Source organism: Equus asinus, chromosome 26 (genome assembly GCF_041296235.1).
Source record: "Equus asinus isolate D_3611 breed Donkey chromosome 26, EquAss-T2T_v2, whole genome shotgun sequence".
Lineage (NCBI taxonomy): Eukaryota > Metazoa > Chordata > Mammalia > Perissodactyla > Equidae > Equus > Equus asinus.
Window position 1 is genome coordinate 18,530,545 of NC_091815.1, and position 18,928 is coordinate 18,549,472.

The 18,928-nt window shown below is 47.9% G+C and overlaps 1 protein-coding gene across 1 annotated transcript in view; it reads left to right on the forward strand.

Moving 5' to 3' along the window:
- The window catches only part of WDR88 (WD repeat domain 88), a 35,432-nt gene that overhangs the window by 9,506 nt on the left and 6,998 nt on the right, over positions 1-18,928 (forward strand). Inside the window, exons 3-9 of the mRNA XM_014835808.3 lie at positions 3,319-3,407; positions 4,714-4,777; positions 7,465-7,603; positions 8,985-9,114; positions 11,383-11,570; positions 13,330-13,412; positions 14,947-15,015. Of these exons, the coding sequence (XP_014691294.1) occupies positions 3,319-3,407; positions 4,714-4,777; positions 7,465-7,603; positions 8,985-9,114; positions 11,383-11,570; positions 13,330-13,412; positions 14,947-15,015 (762 nt within the window). The remainder of the gene's footprint in view (positions 1-3,318; positions 3,408-4,713; positions 4,778-7,464; positions 7,604-8,984; positions 9,115-11,382; positions 11,571-13,329; positions 13,413-14,946; positions 15,016-18,928) is intronic.

The window sequence follows — 18,928 nt, forward strand, 5'->3', positions numbered from 1 at the left end:
GGGGGTTTCTGTCTGTTTTGGCCAAAGGGCTCTTGTCTCTATAAGGGGAAATCTACCAGTTTTCCCTTCTTGTCCCAAGATTAGGGACCATCCATCGAGGTGTCCTCGGTTCCCAATGGCGGCCTCATGGCCCTTGCTCCCTGCCTATTCCATGCCCACATCCAGGACTCACTTGGGCAGTCTCGCTTGGGCCTGTCCAGGTGTCCTTGACACCTGCCTCACCCACAGCCCTACCCCCTTCCACTTCTTTCTCCAGGCTGCTCCCTCCCTCTGCCCCCCTTCACCCCTTCACCTCTACTTGCAGAATCGCCAGTTCTCTGGGCTTCCTGCCTGGACTGGCCCCATTGACTGCCCCCTCCAAGAAGCCCTCTTTCCTCCCCCGGGTTCTCTCCCCACATCTTCATCCCTTCTGCTGGCTCTTCCTTGGCTCTCCTGCCCCAACTGCAGCTCTCATGGCACGAGTAGATGACTAAGCCGTTGCCCCACATAGCCAGCTTCTCCCTTGGCCAAAATGTCCCCTTGCCTCTGCCATCTCTCCCCCTCTCTCATTGCTGCCCATCTCCAGTCTTTCCTCTCAACCCCATCCCAAACCCAAACATCTGATTTAACCTTTTAAAAGCTCCCTTTCCCTTAATTGCAGATCATTGTGACTCATTTGCAGAGTCTATAAATGTATGACGAAGCTGGGGAAAACATCACTCTTAATCCCGCGCCCAATGTCCCTCCAATATGTTGGCACATTTCTTTCTAGTCATTTCAAAAATAACTTTGGTAGTTTTCTCATATGACAGAGGTCATATGGTTTTATTACAAATAAACACATAGAAGTTGTGCTTACTTGAGATAAAACACAAAGAAGAAGGAAAAAATCATCATTCCATGACCCCCGAGTTAACCTTTGTGAAAATATTGGGGTGTATCTTTTTTTTCTTGTTCTCACACATATACACCCATTTACGAAATTGAAACCATACAGAAATACTGCTTACATGACCATAATAAACCTGGGATACAAATACTGTCACATCTTTATTTTTCCAGCTATTTGTTAGAGCCCCTTGTTTCCCATCCATTCAAAGTCCGAGCAGTTTCCCCCTTAACCTGTCTGACTCTGCAGGGGCGGCCCTTGCTTCCAAACACCAAGGGAAGAGGGAGCTGTCTTTTATGTTTTTATCAATTTTGTCCACACCCCTGGCCAACGGCGCATTTGTTTCAAGAAACATTCAATACAAAACAGAGACATTTCTACTGTCTTTGGAATTCACTAACAAAATCTGGCTTCTATGGTCATGTATCTCCTGCCAAAGGACTTGCATCCGTGCACATTTTCCAAGTTACCTGTGCCGGCCGCTGTTCCTTCTCTTGGCCGTGTGGAGTCACTGTTGAACGCTGGACCCCTGCAGCCCTGTGGACACTGGTCTTCTCTAGGGCTGCCCTTAGCTCGCCTGGGGCCCTGCACAGACTGCAGTGGGCCTCAGTCCCAGGCATCGTGATGATCATTTTCTTAGTTCCTGGTCACACGTTAGTCCTAGAGCAACACACAGCCAGGGAGGTGGGGTCACAGGCTGTCCGAACCAGCCCTTTTTTCCCAAGCCATTGGACTCAAGAGCCTGGGCCCCCTGCCGGGAAGTCTTCTGGCGCCGGTGAGTTCTTCTTCTGGATTGCTGTTGTCTCTTCCTGCCAGCGGGCTTTGACTAGGGCCTGCTGGGTTCATCCAAACACAACCCCACTGTTTCAAGTCTTATGGAACAGGGGCTGGGGGCTGGGTTTGTACAGCAAGGAGTTCACATGGCAGCCTGCAACCCCCGTTCTTGGAGAGGCCTGCTAGAAAGCTGACCTTGGCTGACCTCTGGGAACTTGGTGGCTTAACAGTGTCCTGAAATCATATGAAACATCCCCTAAGTGATGCAGGGGCTCACTGTGCCTGGACTGTTTGCGCAAACCATGCTGATTATGCTGAACACCCACTTTCCTTCTGGAGTCTGGAATCTCGGTGCATGCAAGAGGGTGCCCATGTGACCAGCCCCCGATAAAAACCCTGGGCCCCTTGGCACAGGTGCACCTCCCTGGTGGACAACACCTCATGTGTGTTGTTATGAGTGGTTGCTGGGGAAATTCAGCATGTCCAGTGTGACCCACTGGGAGAGAGTCTTGGCAGCCCGTGTCTGGTTTTCTCAAACTTTGCCCCGTGTGCCTTTCCTTCTGCTGATGTTGCTGTGTGTCCTTTGGCCACAAATCAGAGCCCTGAGTGTGGCCAGATGCAGATTCCTGTGGGTCCTGGAGAATCACCAAACCTGGGGGTGGTTTTGGGACCCCGAGACAGAGTCCTTTGCCTCCCAGCAGGCCTTGGGGTCTTCTTGCAAAGTGGTCTCTGCATATCAGGGAGTATTGTCACTGGCCTGCCCTGTTCAGGCCAAATCTGGCCCAGCTGTGCACGATAATTTCATATAACTAGACCTTTCTAGGAATTTGTAGTTTTATCAACAACAATCATTTCAAGGGGACTTTCCATACCTGCTTATCCTCAAAAACTGTTGGCATATTTCTTACTGAAAATATTTCATCTCTGCTACAACAGGCACCCTTCACATTGGTACACTGCTTTATCTCATCACATTGTCTACTTATTACTCTGCTTGGTCCCGTGATGTTTTCTAGTTGTTACCCTGCTTGGTTTCCGTGATGCTCTCTAGTTCTCGCCCTGCTTGGTCCGTGATGCTCTCTAGTTCTCGCCCTGCTTGGTTTCGTGATGCTCTCTGGTTATCGCCCTGTTTGGTCCCGTGTTGTTCTCTAGTTATTACCCTGCAGCGAGGTGACACTGCTGGCCCTCACTGTGGGCGGTGCTGGAATTCCTTTTCCCCGTCCCCGCCCAATGGGCGCGTAGACTGTGGCCAGTGTGTTTGCTGTCCCCTATCACATGTAATGAATCTTTTCTCGCAGTTCTGACTACCTCCTTACGAGAGACCCTTCAGAGTAGAATTGCTGTGTCAAAGGGTGTAAACTTTTTAAAATTTCTTTAAAGATACTGCTACGTTCTGCAAAACCTCTTTAGCCAGTAGAGAATGAGAACATTTTCTGTTGCAGCCCCCACCGAGAGGCCTGTGTCCAGCGGGGGCCTGTGGAATGGAGGGGAGGCTGTGGATGGCGGGGGTGTCCTTCCTTCTCTGGGGAGAGGGTGGGAAAGTCCTTTTGCACTCCTGAGCTGGGCGAGTCACAGCACCACCACTTCTCACACTTTGCTGTTCAACTCAGATCACAACTCAGCCAGTGCCTCGGTGACCTCTCGCTCTCTCTTGCTCTCTCTCCCTCTGGTTTGAGGATGCTATGGACGGATCTGTCGTGCAGGATTTCAAGCCCAGTCCCGAAGGACCTGTGTTAGAGTGCAGCGTCACGGCTGACAGCAGAAGGTGGCTTTCCCTCACTTTCCACTGCTCAGGAGCCGGGCAGGGCGGCAGGCCAGTGTGAGGCACACCAGGGATGGCTTTTCGTTTTTTTCAGGAAGATTAGCCCTGAGCTAACTGCTGCCAATCCTCCTCTTTTTGCTGAGGAAGACTGGCCCTGAGCTGACATCCATACTCATCTTCCTCTACTTTATATGTGGGACGCCTACCCCAGCATGGCATGCCAAGTGGTGCCATGTCCGCACCCAGGATCCGAACCTGCAAACCCAGGGCCACCAAAATGGAATGTGCACACTTAACTGCTGCGCCACCCGCCGGCCCCGGCTTTTCATTTTTTAAGCAAACGCAACCATGCTTCCCTGTATTGGTCTCATGGCTTCCATTTTGTGACAACTCTGAAAATTAAAAATGCTAAAAAGACAAAATTTATTGTGGCTGAGACACAGCCAGCCTGAATTTTCTTCATAGAGTGTCTTTTCCACAGTCCCACGTGGGGACTGTGGTAGCTGCTAGGGGCCTTAGCAATTTAATCCAGGCCCTCTGGGATGCAATATAATGTCACAGAGGAAGCTGAGGCCCAGAGAGCAGAGGCATGCCCAAGCTGTCACCTGGGAGGAGTCGGGGCTGGGGGACAGTGACACACTGACACAAGCCTCTGGGATGCATTTGCTTAAGTCCCCTCACATGGGTGAGAGATGGGCCTTTCGAAGACAAGGGAATTGCTTTAAAATGGATTTACTCTTACCTTGAGCAACAGCTACAAACCTAGTATGATAGTAAAAGCTAGTACGGTATTTAAGCTTCCTGGGAATTTATCTTATATAGAGGACAAAGATTGCTCCAGGATGCAATATAAGAAAGGTACATTTATATTATTTTTACTAAATGTACAAGAAAACATTTCAGAATGAAAGTAGCTGTCAAAATATCTTCCTGTAAGAAGAAAGACCTGTGAGCAGAGAAGGAAATGGCTGGTCCTTGTGAGGCGCGGATCCGCCCTTAGCAGAGGACAGTCAGTTATGGAACAGGAGAAATGACGCCTTTAACACCCTGGATGTGAAAGAACATACCTGGGTGGCCGAGGGATTAGAGCCTGCGCTGCAGTGAGATTCTCTCTGTTTGCAGGGAGAGCCCACTGCTCTCCAGGGGGCTCATGGAGCATCTTTAGAAAGATTCAGTTACAATTTTCCATCTGGGTCCTAAATATAGTAGAGACATTTTCAATGAAGAATTTTCTTTGGCTTTTTTTGTAGAAACCATAGGCACAATTGTCTGGATCATTAAGATCTGATGTTTTTCATTTTATTTCCAGAATTGTTGCAGCATCCTATGACAAAACCGTGAAGGCTTGGGACCTTGAAACAGGCAAGCTGCTGGTGAGTCTGCCCTGTCCCGTGGAAGCGTCACGGCATGGGCCTTGCTGGGCTGTAGGCAGCTTGGGCTGGACGTGGGGTGGGAAGAGAGCCCAGGCTTCCGGGAGAGAATTTTCTCAGAGACCCCAGATGATGCAGGGCGGGTGTCGGGGAAGGAAAGCTTCCTGCGGCAGCCAGAAGGAGGGCTGTTTGGAGGGTGGGAAGGACGGACACACGGGAAGAAGCGGAGGTGGGGGCAGGAGGCATGGCGTGCCAGGCCGAGGGAAGTGCACTGGAGAGAAGGGAGAGGAGACCCTCTCCTGTGGGGTGTTTGCACTTGATGAGGCAGGAAGCAGTGCTGAGGCCATGGGACAAAGGCCGCATGGCCCAAGCAGGAGGGTGCTGGGCCCTTCCCAGTCTGTTCTCCATCTTGGAGGCAGCCACCACTCACTCACCCAAACCACCCTGAGATCCTGCGTCTCTCCCGCCCCCAGACCCAAGCAGCCCCGGCCTGCTCAGGGACCTCCTCAGGGCCTCCTGTCCCATGGCCGACACCCTCTGACCAGCAGCTCCATCGCCTCTCCTCTCCCTTCCTCCTCTTTTCTCTTCTTAAAAAACAATCTTTCTTCTTAGTGCAAAGATCAATTGACATTCGTTGTAAAAAATTTTTAGGAAGACAAGATAAGCGAAGTTTAAAAAAAAAAACAACCCAGCAATAAAAACTGTACAACCCCCAGAAGTTATAGTGGACATCTTGGTGTCTCTTTTCCTATACGTGTTTGCATATGAACACAGGCAAGTATGTTCTGTACGCAACATAGTGTCATGATATACACACTTTCTGGACCCTGACTTTTTTCCCACTTAAGGAATGGTGAATAAGCATCCGTCGACATCATCCTTTTTAATGGACACGTGGATTCCCCAAGGTAGATAGGTCGTGTGTATTTCTCCATCCTTGTTCGAGGACGTTAAGGCTGCTTTCCCTTTTCTCCATCGTAAACAATGCTACGATGAGGAAAGTTTGTGTATCATTTTTTAATGCCCCGATCTCTTTTAGGGTATATAGCTGGATTTTATTGCTAATTTGGTATAGAAACATGGAGCTTTTTAAATCACCTTCCAGAAACCTGTGCCATCTCATACCCTAAGCACCGGAGGAGAGCTCACCGTCCCCTCCCCTTACATGCCAGATACCATGATTTAAAATTTTTTTAGCCAGTTTGGTAGGTGAAAAATAAGATTAGCATTGATTACTCCTGATTTTGAGCATTTTTCCAAATGTTTATTTCGTCATTTGTAAATTTCCTGCTCTTGTCTCTAGCCAGTTTTTCTATTTGAAATGATTTTCTTTTTCTTTTTTTTTTTTTTTATTAAAGATTGGCACCTGGGCTAACAACTGTTGCCAATCTTCCTTTTTCTTTTCTGCTTTATCTCCCCAAACCCCCCCTGTACACAGTTGTATATCTTAGTTACATGTCTTTCTAGTTGTGGGATGTGGGACACCGCCTCAACATGGCCTGACGAGTGGTGTCATGTCCGTGCCCAGGATCCGAACCCTGGGCCGCCGCAGCGGAGGGCGCGAACTTAACCACTCGGCCACGGAGCCGGCCCCTCTTTTTCTTCTTTAAACGTTTTTTTAGTACTTTTGTTTATTTTTGTTGCACAAGCCACCCATGCCACTTGCCAGATATAGGTCGAATTAATTATCCACTGCTGCTGGACAAATTACTAAAAAACGTAGCAGTTTCAAACAACAAGCACATATCTCACAGTTTCTGACAGTCAGAAATCTAGGAGCAGCTTGGCTGGGTGGTTGTGGCTCAGGTCTCTTGTGAGGTCACAGTTGAGACGTCATCTGGGGCTGCCGTCATCTGAAGGCTCAGTTGGGGCTGAGGATCCCCTTCCAAGATGGCGCACTCACATGGCCATTGGCCGGAGCCTCAGTTTCCCTCCAAGTGGGTTTCTCCATAGGGCTGCTTGCACATCCTCAGGACGTGGCAGTTCACTCCCCCAGAACAAGCGATCCAGGAGAGGGCAAGGAGGAAGGTGTGGTTTCTGTCATACACTGTCACTTCTGCCATGTTCTATTCACTGGGAGGGAGTCACTAAGCCCAGCCCACACTCAAAGGGCAGGGAATTAGGCTCCACTATTTGGAGAGAGGACTGTCAAAGAATTGGAGGGCCTATTTTAAAATTCTCACAATGGCAATACCATAATTTATAGCAGACAGAGAGAAGATCCTTTCCTTGAACATTGAGCAGCTCATTGTCCCCTTCTCGTGGTTTGGTGCCAGCCTCCCCCAGGGAACCGTGAGCTGCCCAAGGGGCTGGGGCTGCAGTGTCTTGTCCATGGTGCCAGGCACAGGGCAGACACTCAATAAACACTTGTTTATCAAATGGCACGGTAATAAAGTTGGCCGTTACTAGAACCTCGCTGCCAGTTCTGCTGGGTGCTCTCTCTATCCTTGGTCATCTGTCCTGCACACAGATGCGTTAATTACACTTGTTAATTAAATTGATTAGTTAAAACTAAACAAAAATTCAGCTCCTTATTTATACTAACCCATTACAAATGCTCCATGGCCACATGTGGCCAGTGCCTAGCATATTGGACAGTGCATCCATGGAACATTTCCATCACGGCAGAAAGTTCTGCGGGACAGCTGGGCTGGTGAGAAGACAACCTTTTGATTGTTGCCCCGTTTCAGTGGGAGATCAGTCACGAAACCTTCATAGCCTCCTGTAAGTTTTCTCCTGATGGTAAATATGTGGTCTCAGGCTTGGATGTGGACTGCGGAATCTGTATAACAGATGCGAAAAATGCCACCACTGTGTCACACATCAAAGGTGAGTTTGCATGGACTCCCTCCTCTGTTTTGTGTGCCTTGTTAACAGCTGCTTGTCACTTCCCTGACAGCCACTTCCCACTGCTTTATTTAGTGACACTCTAGTGGTGTGAACCCCGTCATTGAGGGGACACTGGTTGATAGAAGCCCCAGCAGTTAAAACCAAGACTGCTCCTCATCAGTGAAGCCCTGTCCAGTCTCACGCTTGTAATAAACAAAGCAATGCTCTGCTCCAGCCTCACGTGGACATTGAACTCCCAATCTTTCACTAAGTGGAAGCTCAGCCTTCACTATGCTTTTACCTGTATTTTTAAAGTACAAAAATAATCATGATTATTAATTCACATAAAGTGTTTATTCTAGTGTTTTACACATACTGATGATTAACAATATTATCATTATTAATTGTTAAGTAGAAAGAAACAAAGTAAGATGATTAAAAACAATAGAATGCCATCTATTGAAAAAAATCATCCTATGTCAACTTTCTGGCTGTGATCCTGTGTGATCATTATGCACGGTGTCACCATTGGGGGAAGCCAGGTGACCGGCACACAGATCCCTCCGTATTATTCTTTATGACCGCTTGTGGTTTGACAGTTCTCTCAAAACAAAAAGTTGGAAAAATGTGTGATCACTGTAAAAATGTTGGTAAGTGTGTAAAGTAAAAAGTGTAAGCCTGCTGTTCCTGTCTGGTCTCCTCTCCAGAGCTGCCTATTAGTAACAATGTGTTGCTGGGTGGCCTTCCTGAACTCTGTGTGTGTGTGTGTGTGTGTGTGTGTGTTTGCATACACACAATGCTAGCTCCCATATGGGCTTTGTTTATAGTTGTCAACACTGAGCCATGATACGTACAGCCCCATAGCTTGCATTTTCCCCTTAATGCATCTCCTCATACTCTACCTATCCTCACACCATGCTTCTCCATGCTCTGTCCCACCTCTGGGCCTTTGCACTTGCACACACTGCTGTTCCTTCTGCCTGAAACATTCCTCCTTTCCTGCGGCCCTTGCTAACTTCAGGGCCCTTCCTTGACCTCTTGGGGCTGGGCCAGGCTTCAGCTGGCCAGGAGCCGGGATGTGCTGTACCCTCCTCTCCTGGCCCCTGGCGTGCTGTGGGTCGTTGCCTGCAGCGGGGTGTCTCCTCATCAGACTGGGAGCTCTGTGGGGCAGGCAGCAGTTCAGCTGTGCTCTTGTTCAAAGCCTGGCACATAGTAGGGACTTGGGAAATATTTGCGTGAGTGAACAGTCCCTTGTGAAAGCTGGAATTGTGTTTCTGTGACATTGTCGCTGTTTGGAGGAGTGGGGGAGTCTCTGGGCCACGTGAAGTGTGGGGCCCAGAATGTGGAACATGCGTAAATGGTCTTTTTCCCTCTGCCTCAGATCATCATGAAAGGTCGGTCATGGCCTGCTGCTTCGACCCCGACAGCCAGAAGGTGGCTTCGGTCTCGCTGGACAGGAGCATTAAGATCTGGGATGTTACGTCCCAGGCCACACTGCTCACCATCACCAAGTGAGGGGGGCCTGGAGGTCGGGCAGCATCGTGCAGCATGGAGGCGGGTGGCGGCTCTCATGCGTGCCTTCCTGAATTTGGCCTGCACGCCCTCAGCTGGCAAGCCGGTGTCCATGTGGGGCCATCTCCAACTTGCTCATGGGTGCTATGAGGAGGCTGGAGCTGGGGAAAGTGAAGGAGGCGCCAGGCCCGGGGAAGCCCCCTGCTTGGGTCTGTGGGCTGGGACAGGCCTCAGGTGCATTTGTTACACGGTGGGCCAGCCCTGGAAAACACTGCAGACCCCCCCTCACGTGTGACTTTCCAGCATCTCCTCTAAGATGGGAGATCTGATAATCCAGGGCCTGCGAGGGTCACCTATAGCTGGCCACCACTAGGTGGATGGCCAGTCCTCTCCAGCAGGCCCTGGAGTCAGGATCCCAGCATGCGTGTACTCTGTCACCCCTCCTGCTCCCCTTGGTTATGAGCCCTGCTGGCCTGGGCCAGGCTTTCCCATGGGGTCTGGCCAGGGGTTAAGAGTGTGCAGATGCCCATCCCTGTGTGACCTTGGAGCTCAGTGTCCCCACCTGCAAACTGAGCAGAGGTAAGGTCTGAATGAGATAATACACGAAGGTCCTTGTACAGGCCACACGGCGTTAATGAGAGTGACTCCCTCGGAAACCCAGTTCAGGAGGGGCTGTGGGACATCCACACTGCTCCTTCGAGCTGCTCGGTGGGGGCAGTGAAGGGCCAGGGCAGCAGAGGCGGCCACAGCTCCAGCTGTGGGCAAGGATCGCAACCTGCTCCATTCTGTTGCCCCAACAGGGGTGGAAAAGGAAATAAGCAGAATGTCTACTGGTATTTTTGATTGACTTGAATTTATGATTTTCTGCAAATGTAGCTTTTAGCAAGAAAATTTAGAAGCAAGGATTCTCGGTGCTACAGGACAGGGCTGGCTCCATGACATGCCACCTCCGAGGTTACACAGGGGCCCACACTCAGAAGGACCCCACAGCTGATTTAAGGCTCTGCAGTCCACATCTTGAAATTCTTAATAATTTTTGAACAAGGGACCTTGCCTGCTTTTATTTTAAAAATATGTAATTTACTTTTTGAAAATGTAAAACATGCAACACAGTTCAAAACTAAAAAGGTGCAAAGGATAGACATTGAAAAATCTCTCTCTTGCCTGTCTTGTGACTGTTCAGTTTCCCCAGATGGCATCACTTTTTCCCCTTCCTGCCTCCCTGCCTGCTTTTCTTTCTTTTTTAACCGCTTTATTGAGATAAAAGTCACACATCATACAATTCACCCAAAGCGTTCAATTTGGTGGTTTTGGGATATTACATTATTATTTTTTTAACTGTAGTAAAATATATATATAACAAAATTTGCCATTTTAAGTATTTTTAAATCACTACGCTGGCATTAATTACATTTACAATGCTGTGCAACCATCACTGCTAGCTATTTCTAAAACCCTTTCATCACTCAAACGGGGAAAATACTTTGAGGATCACAAACAAAATGAAAAACATCCCAATTCTAACAGATTTTTTTCTTTTCAAACAGACATTTAAATTTGAGAATGGATAATCGAAAATTTTGTTAATTAAATGCCCAACATTAAAATCCGCTTTCATGACCCTGAAGACAGCTGAGGAGAGAGGGAGGGGAAAGGAGAGAGCAGCTGGAGTGCAGAGAAGTAGGGGCTAAGCGGGAGGGGTGGGGGGTGCTGAGCCGCCCCGTCTCGGAGAGGATGCAGGCAGAGCATGAGCAGGAGACCCACTCTGTCCGCGTGATCCAGCACCAAACCTGAAGGCTCTTAGCCCCATGACCATCCCTGACAGCTTCTCCAGCTGCTTTTGGGCCTCAAGCAGCCGTGAATAGTGCAGAGGTTCACAAGCGGGGGCAAGTTCGTCCCCCGTAGACGTTTGGTAGTGTCTGGAGACATTCTTGGCTGTCACAACCGGATGTGGGGCTACTGGCTCTAGTGGGTGGACTCCAAAGATGCTGCTAAACATCCCAGAATGCACAGGACAGCCTCCTACCACAAAGAATTATCCAGCACAGAATGTCAATATTGCCTGATTGAGAAATCCTGGAAGAGGGTGACACAGTGTGACACAGAGCAGTTAATATCTGGACCATGGTAAGCAGGGAGCAAAGGGATGACGTCCATTAGGTCTCAGGGGATCGGCTGCAATGCCCCCTCTGCTCGCCCCTTTAGGCGTGTCCTCAGCTCCTCTGGGCGGGAAGTGCTCATGTGTGCCCTTTCCATCTGTGTTTCAGGGCGCATGCCAACGCCATCTCAAACTGCTGTTTTACCTTCAGTGGCCATTTCCTGTGCACAAGCTCTTGGGATAAAACCTTAAAAATATGGAACGTCCATACAGGGGAGTTTCGAAACCAGGGAGCCTGTGTGACTCTGATGCGGGGCCACGAAGGCTGCGTGAGCTCCTGCCACTTTGCCAGAGACAGTGAGTAATCTGCGTGCAGGAGGACTCTGTACCCGTGGGCGTGCCAGGCGGAGCTCCTCGTGTTCCGCTCGCGTGGGCTCTCCTCTGTACAGAGGGGCGATATCCAGTGACGCCGACAGTGAGGGTGGATTTACTTTCCATGAGAACAAAAAACCAAGGGGGAGATTCACAGGCATGAGTTTACAGGTGACAGAAACTCAGTTCAACATGGCTTAATCAACAAAAGAAATTTCTTAACTCCTGTAATGGAGAAGCCTGGGAGGGAGCAGATCTCATGTCTGCTGTGGTTGGGTCCCGACGCTCAGAAACAGTCAGGAAGCCTGCTTTCCTACTCTGCCCCTCAGCTCAAGATGGTCTCCGGTGGTCCAGGCTGACAGAGGGTCCAGTCCTTGAGAAGAAGAGACCCTCTCTCTGATGGTGCCAACACAAGTCCCTGGAAAGGCTCCCACTGGCTCTGCTTGGGACACATGCCCATCTCTGAACCCATCATGTTCGGAGGGGATGAAAGGCTCTGACCAGCCAGGTCTGAGTGACTTGCCCACCCTCAGAGCCAGAGGTTGGGCTCAGCACCCTCTGAACCAGAAGAATTGAGAGGGGATGAGGGGTGCTTCCCATGGGGAATTGGAAAGCTATTTCCGGATGAAGGGGCATGGATGCGAGCAGGGGCAGTGACAGGAAGCTGCCATGGCAGTTAGCCCCATGAGGGAAGTGACTGCTCCTGACACCTAGGAGCCAAATGTTATGCTCCTCCATCCTCGTGGGGAATGCGGCTGGTTCTGTGTGTGCGTTGGGGGGACCCAGCAGGTACACACACAATCGGGGCCTGGCTGGACAAGAGCTAGGGCGTCTCTGAACAACTTTCCCTCTTCAGAAGCAGCTCTGTGTGAGCCGGACCCCACTCCAAGGCACCCCACCAGCTTCTGTCTTTGGCTTCACCAGGTTCAGAGTCAGTTATCACTATTCGCGGATTCCATATTTGTCAATTCGCCTTCTGGCTAAAATTTGTCTGTAACCCTAACCCATTCAATACTCATGTTGCTTTTGTGGTCCCTCATGGCTACGCGCAGAGCAGTGAAATTCTGAGTCAGCCTGTGTACTCGCTCCCAGCCGAGGCTGAACAAGGCGACCCTCGGCCTTCTTGTTTCAACTCTCTTACCATCAAGTGCCTTTTTTGTGGTCTGTTGAGTGCCACGTTCTCTGTATTTTGAGCTTTTTATTGGTGATTTTGCTGTTTAAACTGGTTCCCTGGCATAGTGCCGAAGTGCTGTCCAGTGTTCCTAAGGGGAAGAAGGCCGTGGTGTGCCTCACGGGGCAGACGCTTGTGTTAGATAGACTTCACTCAGGCACGAGTTACAGCATAGATGGCCACGAATGCAATGTTTGTGAATAACAATATATATCAAATAAGGTGTCTTTAAACAGAAACGGACATCACCAAGGTTACGTGTTGATTGGATAAGGAAATGTTGCGACCAGAGGCTCACAGGAGCCGGGCCCTGTATTTTCCGTAGGAGCAACGGTTCAGTATGCGCTCAGTCAGCACTCGCAGTAGCTTTATAGAAGGTGACTACCGTGAAAAGCGAGAGCTGACTGTAGCTGGTTGGAGGTCATTGAGCCGCACCAGGAAGGGGTGTGAGTGTCCTCAGAGCGAGTCATGGTGGCATCATAAATGCATCCTCAGCCCGTTTTGGCCTCCCCGGAGCAGGAAGCAGTTGGCTGGGAATGTGACCCTCTGAGACTCTTTCGTTTTATGTTGCAGCCTCTATTCTCGTGTCTGGAGGGTTCGACAGGACTGTGGCTGTTTGGGATGTAGGAGAAGGCTACCGGAAGCTCTCCTTGAAGGTACAAGTGCCAGCATCAGATCGAGGCGCTCAGCTCCATTCCTTAGTCATTCCAAGCTGGGTGCCGGGTGCCGGCTGCTGGGGGTACGTCAGTGGGTGAGGCCGACCTAGACGTCCCCGGTGGAACTGGCATCTCTGTGGGGAAGGACTGATAAGAAACTAACAAATGAATCATCAACAGTGATGAGTGAAATGGAGAAACCACACAGAGTGGAATGGCAGAAAGAGACTCTGGGGACTAATCCACATTGGGTGGGCAGGGATGGCCTCTTGGAGAAGGTGGCATTTGTGCTGAGAAACGGATGGCAAAGAGGGACTGGATGAGTGAGGATCTTGGGGAAGGGCATTCCAGGCAGATGGAACAGCAAATGCAAAAACTTGGAGATGGGAAAGTGTCTAGGAACAGCAGAAATCACTGTGCAGAAGGACGAATGCCATGAGCTGGCACAGAGAGCGGTGAGGCTCCAGAGTGGCGGGTGTCAACTGAGTGCTTTTGGCTGCAAGTTAGAAGAGACTCAACTCAAAGTAGCTCTATAACATGGGGATGGATTATCCAGCACAGCAAGAATCCAGAGGTTAGGCGGTCCCAGGACTGGCCACTGTGGTGCCTGTGTTCCGGGTGCCCCCATCCTGAGATTTCTGCATACCCCCTGATCCTGCGAGCTCATGGCTGCCTTTGGCTGCGAATGCTTGCATGCATGAATCTCGGTCTCTCTGTGTCCTGTGACCCAAATGTAGACTACGTCCCCTTGATCACCACAAGCTCCCAGCGCTGGTCTCCACCCTTCTGCTCCGAGGGTTTGGAGAGGCAAACGGAGTTCACACAGCAAATGAGCAGCTTAAAACTGACTGTTCAACCGCCCTGTGTTTAAAAGTCCCTTTGTCCTCCAGCAGGTTGTCCTGTCTTCCCTTCTCCTCTCTCCTCTGTGTCTATTCTACCCCCAAATTCCTGTCCCTTTGTTACACACAGCAGTTTAACCTTCTCTGTGCTCCCTACGCTGTCTTCCTATCATACCACTCTGCCTCACCTTCCACCTCTTTCCATAAGGGAAGGCCAAACAGTGATAACGATGCAGGGCCCTCACGTCCTCAAGTGTCTGAACCAGCACTGGTCTCTGTCCCCTCCGACTCCTTGTCCCCGAGGAAAGCATCTCGCATTTGCGTAAGCCTCAGTGGATGGGTCCGCAGTTCCTGGAAGCCAAAGCCCCCTCACCAATAGCAACTCTGAGTGGCATTTTCTAGAACACAGAGTGTGAACAAAATCCTGCAAGAGGTGCTCGGGGCCCAGCTGGGATATCTTTTTTTTCCTGTCCTACTAACCACCAGAGAACTGTTTTTAAAAACACATGCGACACGGTGTACACACGTCATAAGCCTTTACACTTTGTATCCCGCCTTAAATGTCATTGGTGAAACCAGGGAAGCACGATTAGTTGCTCTTAAACATAAGCAACATTGGTTCCTGGCTTTGTATTTTTGTTGTTCTTAGTAAAGCTTTTTCTCTATGTCGTCCCTAACATTCTATTTTTCTTCAGGGCCATAATGACTGGGTGATGGATGTCGCCATCAGCAGCAACAAGAAATGGATCCTGTCTGCTTCAAAGGTAAAAGTGGCCAACCTTTAAGTGACTTAAAATCTCTCTCACATTGTGAGAATTGGTGTTAGGGGAAGAGTTACTGTCAAGTAAAATTCCTGAGCAGCCTCTGTCTGAGGGCCACGCCGGGCCAGGCCAACCGCCTCCAGGGAGCTGCCTGGGAAGGTGGAAGGCAGGGCCTTCCATCTGCTCTTGTGGGGAGTTCCAGGTATTTCTGTGTCTGCACCACTGACATTTGAACTTTGTTGGAGGAAGGGCTGGTCTGGACTGCTGAGTGATGGAATCAAAAGGGGCCCTTGGAGGGGACGCATCAGCTCATGGACAAGCAGCAGAGACCCCCCGAAGTCCCCAGTGGGTCTTTCCCGCCCCGCTCCACTACACCCTAGGATTCCCGTCCCAATGGTGTGTAATGGCCACCCCAGGATATCCTGAGGGCCGTCCTCTCAGGGTGAGCACCAGAGAAGTGGGGTCCCACCTTCCCCCCACCTTTATGAGAGCCATGTCATTCTCTAGGCTGGGGATTTCCAGGTTTGTGAGACTGTGTGCAAGGCTCTGCCTACCATGACCAACTCGTGAGAGAACCAACCCAGGATACCGCACGCCCAACAAGAACCCATAATCATATCATACATTATGAAAATTCCATGCCTATGTGTTACTTTAACATAAAAATATGAAAAATGATTATGTCAATTATAGCTCCATAAAGCTGGAAAAAAGTGAAAGCACAGTACAAAGTATAAAAATGAGCGTTTATTTGAAATTTGAGCGTTTATTCTGTGTTTTTTACTTTTCTCTTACATGAACGCTATAATTTAAACAAAACAACAGGACTAGTTAACAGCAATAATTAATAGTAGGACTAATTAAACAAATATGTTTAGGAAAATTATAAAAATATTTTGTAATGTTCCTTTCTGTCTTCTGATACAGCAAATTATTTTGACTTAAAAAAAGGATTTATTGGCTATTTAAGTTTTGTAGGCTGTATTGTTGTATATTCTTATTTTTTTTAATTTTTATTTTTTTAAGATTTTATTTTTCCTTCTCCCCAAAGCCCCCTGGTACATAGTTGTATACTTCTACTTGTGGGTCCTTCTAGTTGTGGCATGTGGGGTGCCGCCTCAGCATGGCCTGACGAGCAGTGCCGTGTCCATGCACAGGACTCGAACCGGCGAAACCCTGGGCTGCCGAAGCAGAGTGTGTGAACCCAACTACTCGGCCACGGGGATGGCCCCTGTATATTCTTAAGATATATAAATGTAGGGCTTTTTGAAAAAGAGAATAGAAATACAATAGGATCAATTAAACAGATATTACTTATATTTATTTACGTATTTCTTTTTTCCAGCTTTATTGAGATTTAATTGACATATAACATTGTGTAACTTTAAGGTGTACACGTGTTCATTTGATACGTTTATATATTGCACAATTGCTACCACCATGGTGTTAGCTAACACCCCCATCATGTCACATAATTACCACTTCTTTTTTGTGGTGAGAACATGTAAGATTTACTCTCTTAGCAACTTTCAAGTATATAATAAAGTGTTATTAACTATAACCACCATGCTGTACATTTGATCCCTGAACTTATTCATCTTATGACTGGAAGTCTGTACCCTTTGGCCAACATCTCCCCATTTCCCCCGCCCCCAGCCCCTGGGAACCACCACTCTACTCTCTTTCTCTGAGCCCCGCTTTTTTAGAGTCTACATCTGAGGGAAACCATACAGTATTTGTCTTTCTCTGTCTGACTCATTTCACTTGGCTAATGCCCTCAAGGTTCATCCACGTTGTTGAAATGGGCAGGATTTCCTTCTTTTTCGTGGCTGAATAATATTCCACTGTATAGATACTACAACTGCTTCATCCGCTCGTCTATTAGGGTGTTTCCCTACCTTGGCTGTTGTGAATGATGCTGCAATGAACACGCGGGTGCAGAAATCTCTTCAAGATCCCATTTTCATTTCCTTTGGATATATACTCAGAAGCAGCATGGCTGTATCATATGGCAGTTCTATTTTTAATTTTTTGAGGCACTTCCAGTACCTGTTTCCATAGTGGCTGTACCAAGTTATATTCTCACCAACAGTGTACAAGGGTTCCCTTTTCTCCACACCCTCAGCAACACTTAGGTCTTTTCTTTTTGATGATAGCCACTCTGACAGGTGTGACATGTTATCTCATTGTAGTTTTGATTTGCATTTCCCTGATGATTAATGATGTTGAATACAATTTCATGTGCTTGTTAGCCATCTGTATGTCTTCTTTGGAAAAATGTCTATTCAGTTCCTCTGCCCACTTTTTTTTTTTTTTGAGGAAGATTAGCCCTGAGCTAACATCTGCTGCCCATCCTCCTCTTTTTTGCTGAGGAAGACTGGCCCTGAGCTAACATCTGTGCCCATCTTCCTCTACTTTATATGTGGGATACATACCACAGCATGGCTTGCCAAGCAGTGCCATGTCCGCACCCGGGATCCAAACTGGCGAACCCCGGGCTGCCAAAGCAGAATGTATACACTTAGCCGCTGTGCCACCGGGCCGGCCCCCTCTGCCCACTTTTTAATTGGATTTTTTTTTTCTTGAGTTGTGTGAGTTCTTTATGTATTTTGGATATTAGCCCCTTATCAGATATATGATTTGCAACTATTTTTTTATTCTGTAGATTGTTTTTTCATTTTGTTGGTTGTTTCTTTTGCTGTGCAGAAGCTTTTTTGTTTGATGTAGTCCTACTTATTTTTGTTTTTGTCGCCTGCGCTTTGAGTGTCATATTCAAAACATTGTTGCCAAGACCAACGTAAAGGAGCTTTTTCCCTTTGTTTTCTTCTAGAAGTCTTATGGTTTCAGGTCTTATGTTTAAGTCTTTAATCCATTTCAAGTCAACTTTTGTGAGTGGTGTAAGATAGGGGTCCAATTGCATTCTTCTGCATTTGGTTATTCAGTTTTCCCAATACTATTTATTGAAGACACTAACCTTTCCCCATTGAGTATTCTTGACTCCCTTGTCAAATATTAGTTGATCGTATATGTGAGGGTTTATTTCTGGACTCTCTATGTTTATGCCAGTACTATACTGTTTTGCTTACTAGAGCTTTGTAGTATAGTTTGAAATCAGGAAGTGTGATGCCTCCAGCTTTGTTCTACTTTCTCAAGATTGCTTTCGCTATTCAGGGTCTTTTGTGGTTCCATAGAAATTTTAGAATTTTTTTTTCTATTTCTGCGAAAAATGCCCTTGGAATTTAGGATAAGGATTGCATTGAATCTATAGACGGCTTTGGGTAGTAGGGACATTTTAACGATGTTAATTCTTCTGACCCATGAACATGGGACACATGTCCATCTGTTTGTGTCTTCCTCAATTTCTTTCATCAGAGTCGTGTAGTTTTCAGCGTACAGATCTTTCACCTCCTTGGTTACATGTATTCCTAAGTATTTTATTGTTTTTGGTGCTATTGTGAATGAGATGGTTTTCTTTCTTTCTTTTTCAGATAGTTAGTTGTTAGTATATAGAGATGCAACTGATTTTTACATGTTGATTTTGCATCCTGCAACCTTACTGAATTTGTTGATTAGTTTTGACAGTTTTTTGTGGCGCCTTTAGGATTTTCTACATATAAGATCATGTCATCTACAAACAAAGACAGTTTTACTTCCTCCTTTCTGATCTGAATGCCTTTTATTACTTTTTCCTTGCCCGATTGCTCTGGCCAGGGCTTCCAGAACTCTGTTGAATGGGAGTGGTGGGCGTGGGTACCATCTTCATGTTCCCATTCTCAGAGGAAAAGCTTTCAACCTTTCACTGTTGAGTATGACGTTGGCTGTGGGTTGGTCACATATGACCTTTATTATGTTGAGGTTTCTTCCTTCTATACCCGGTTTTTTTTTATTTTTTATTTTTTTATTTTTTAAAGATTTT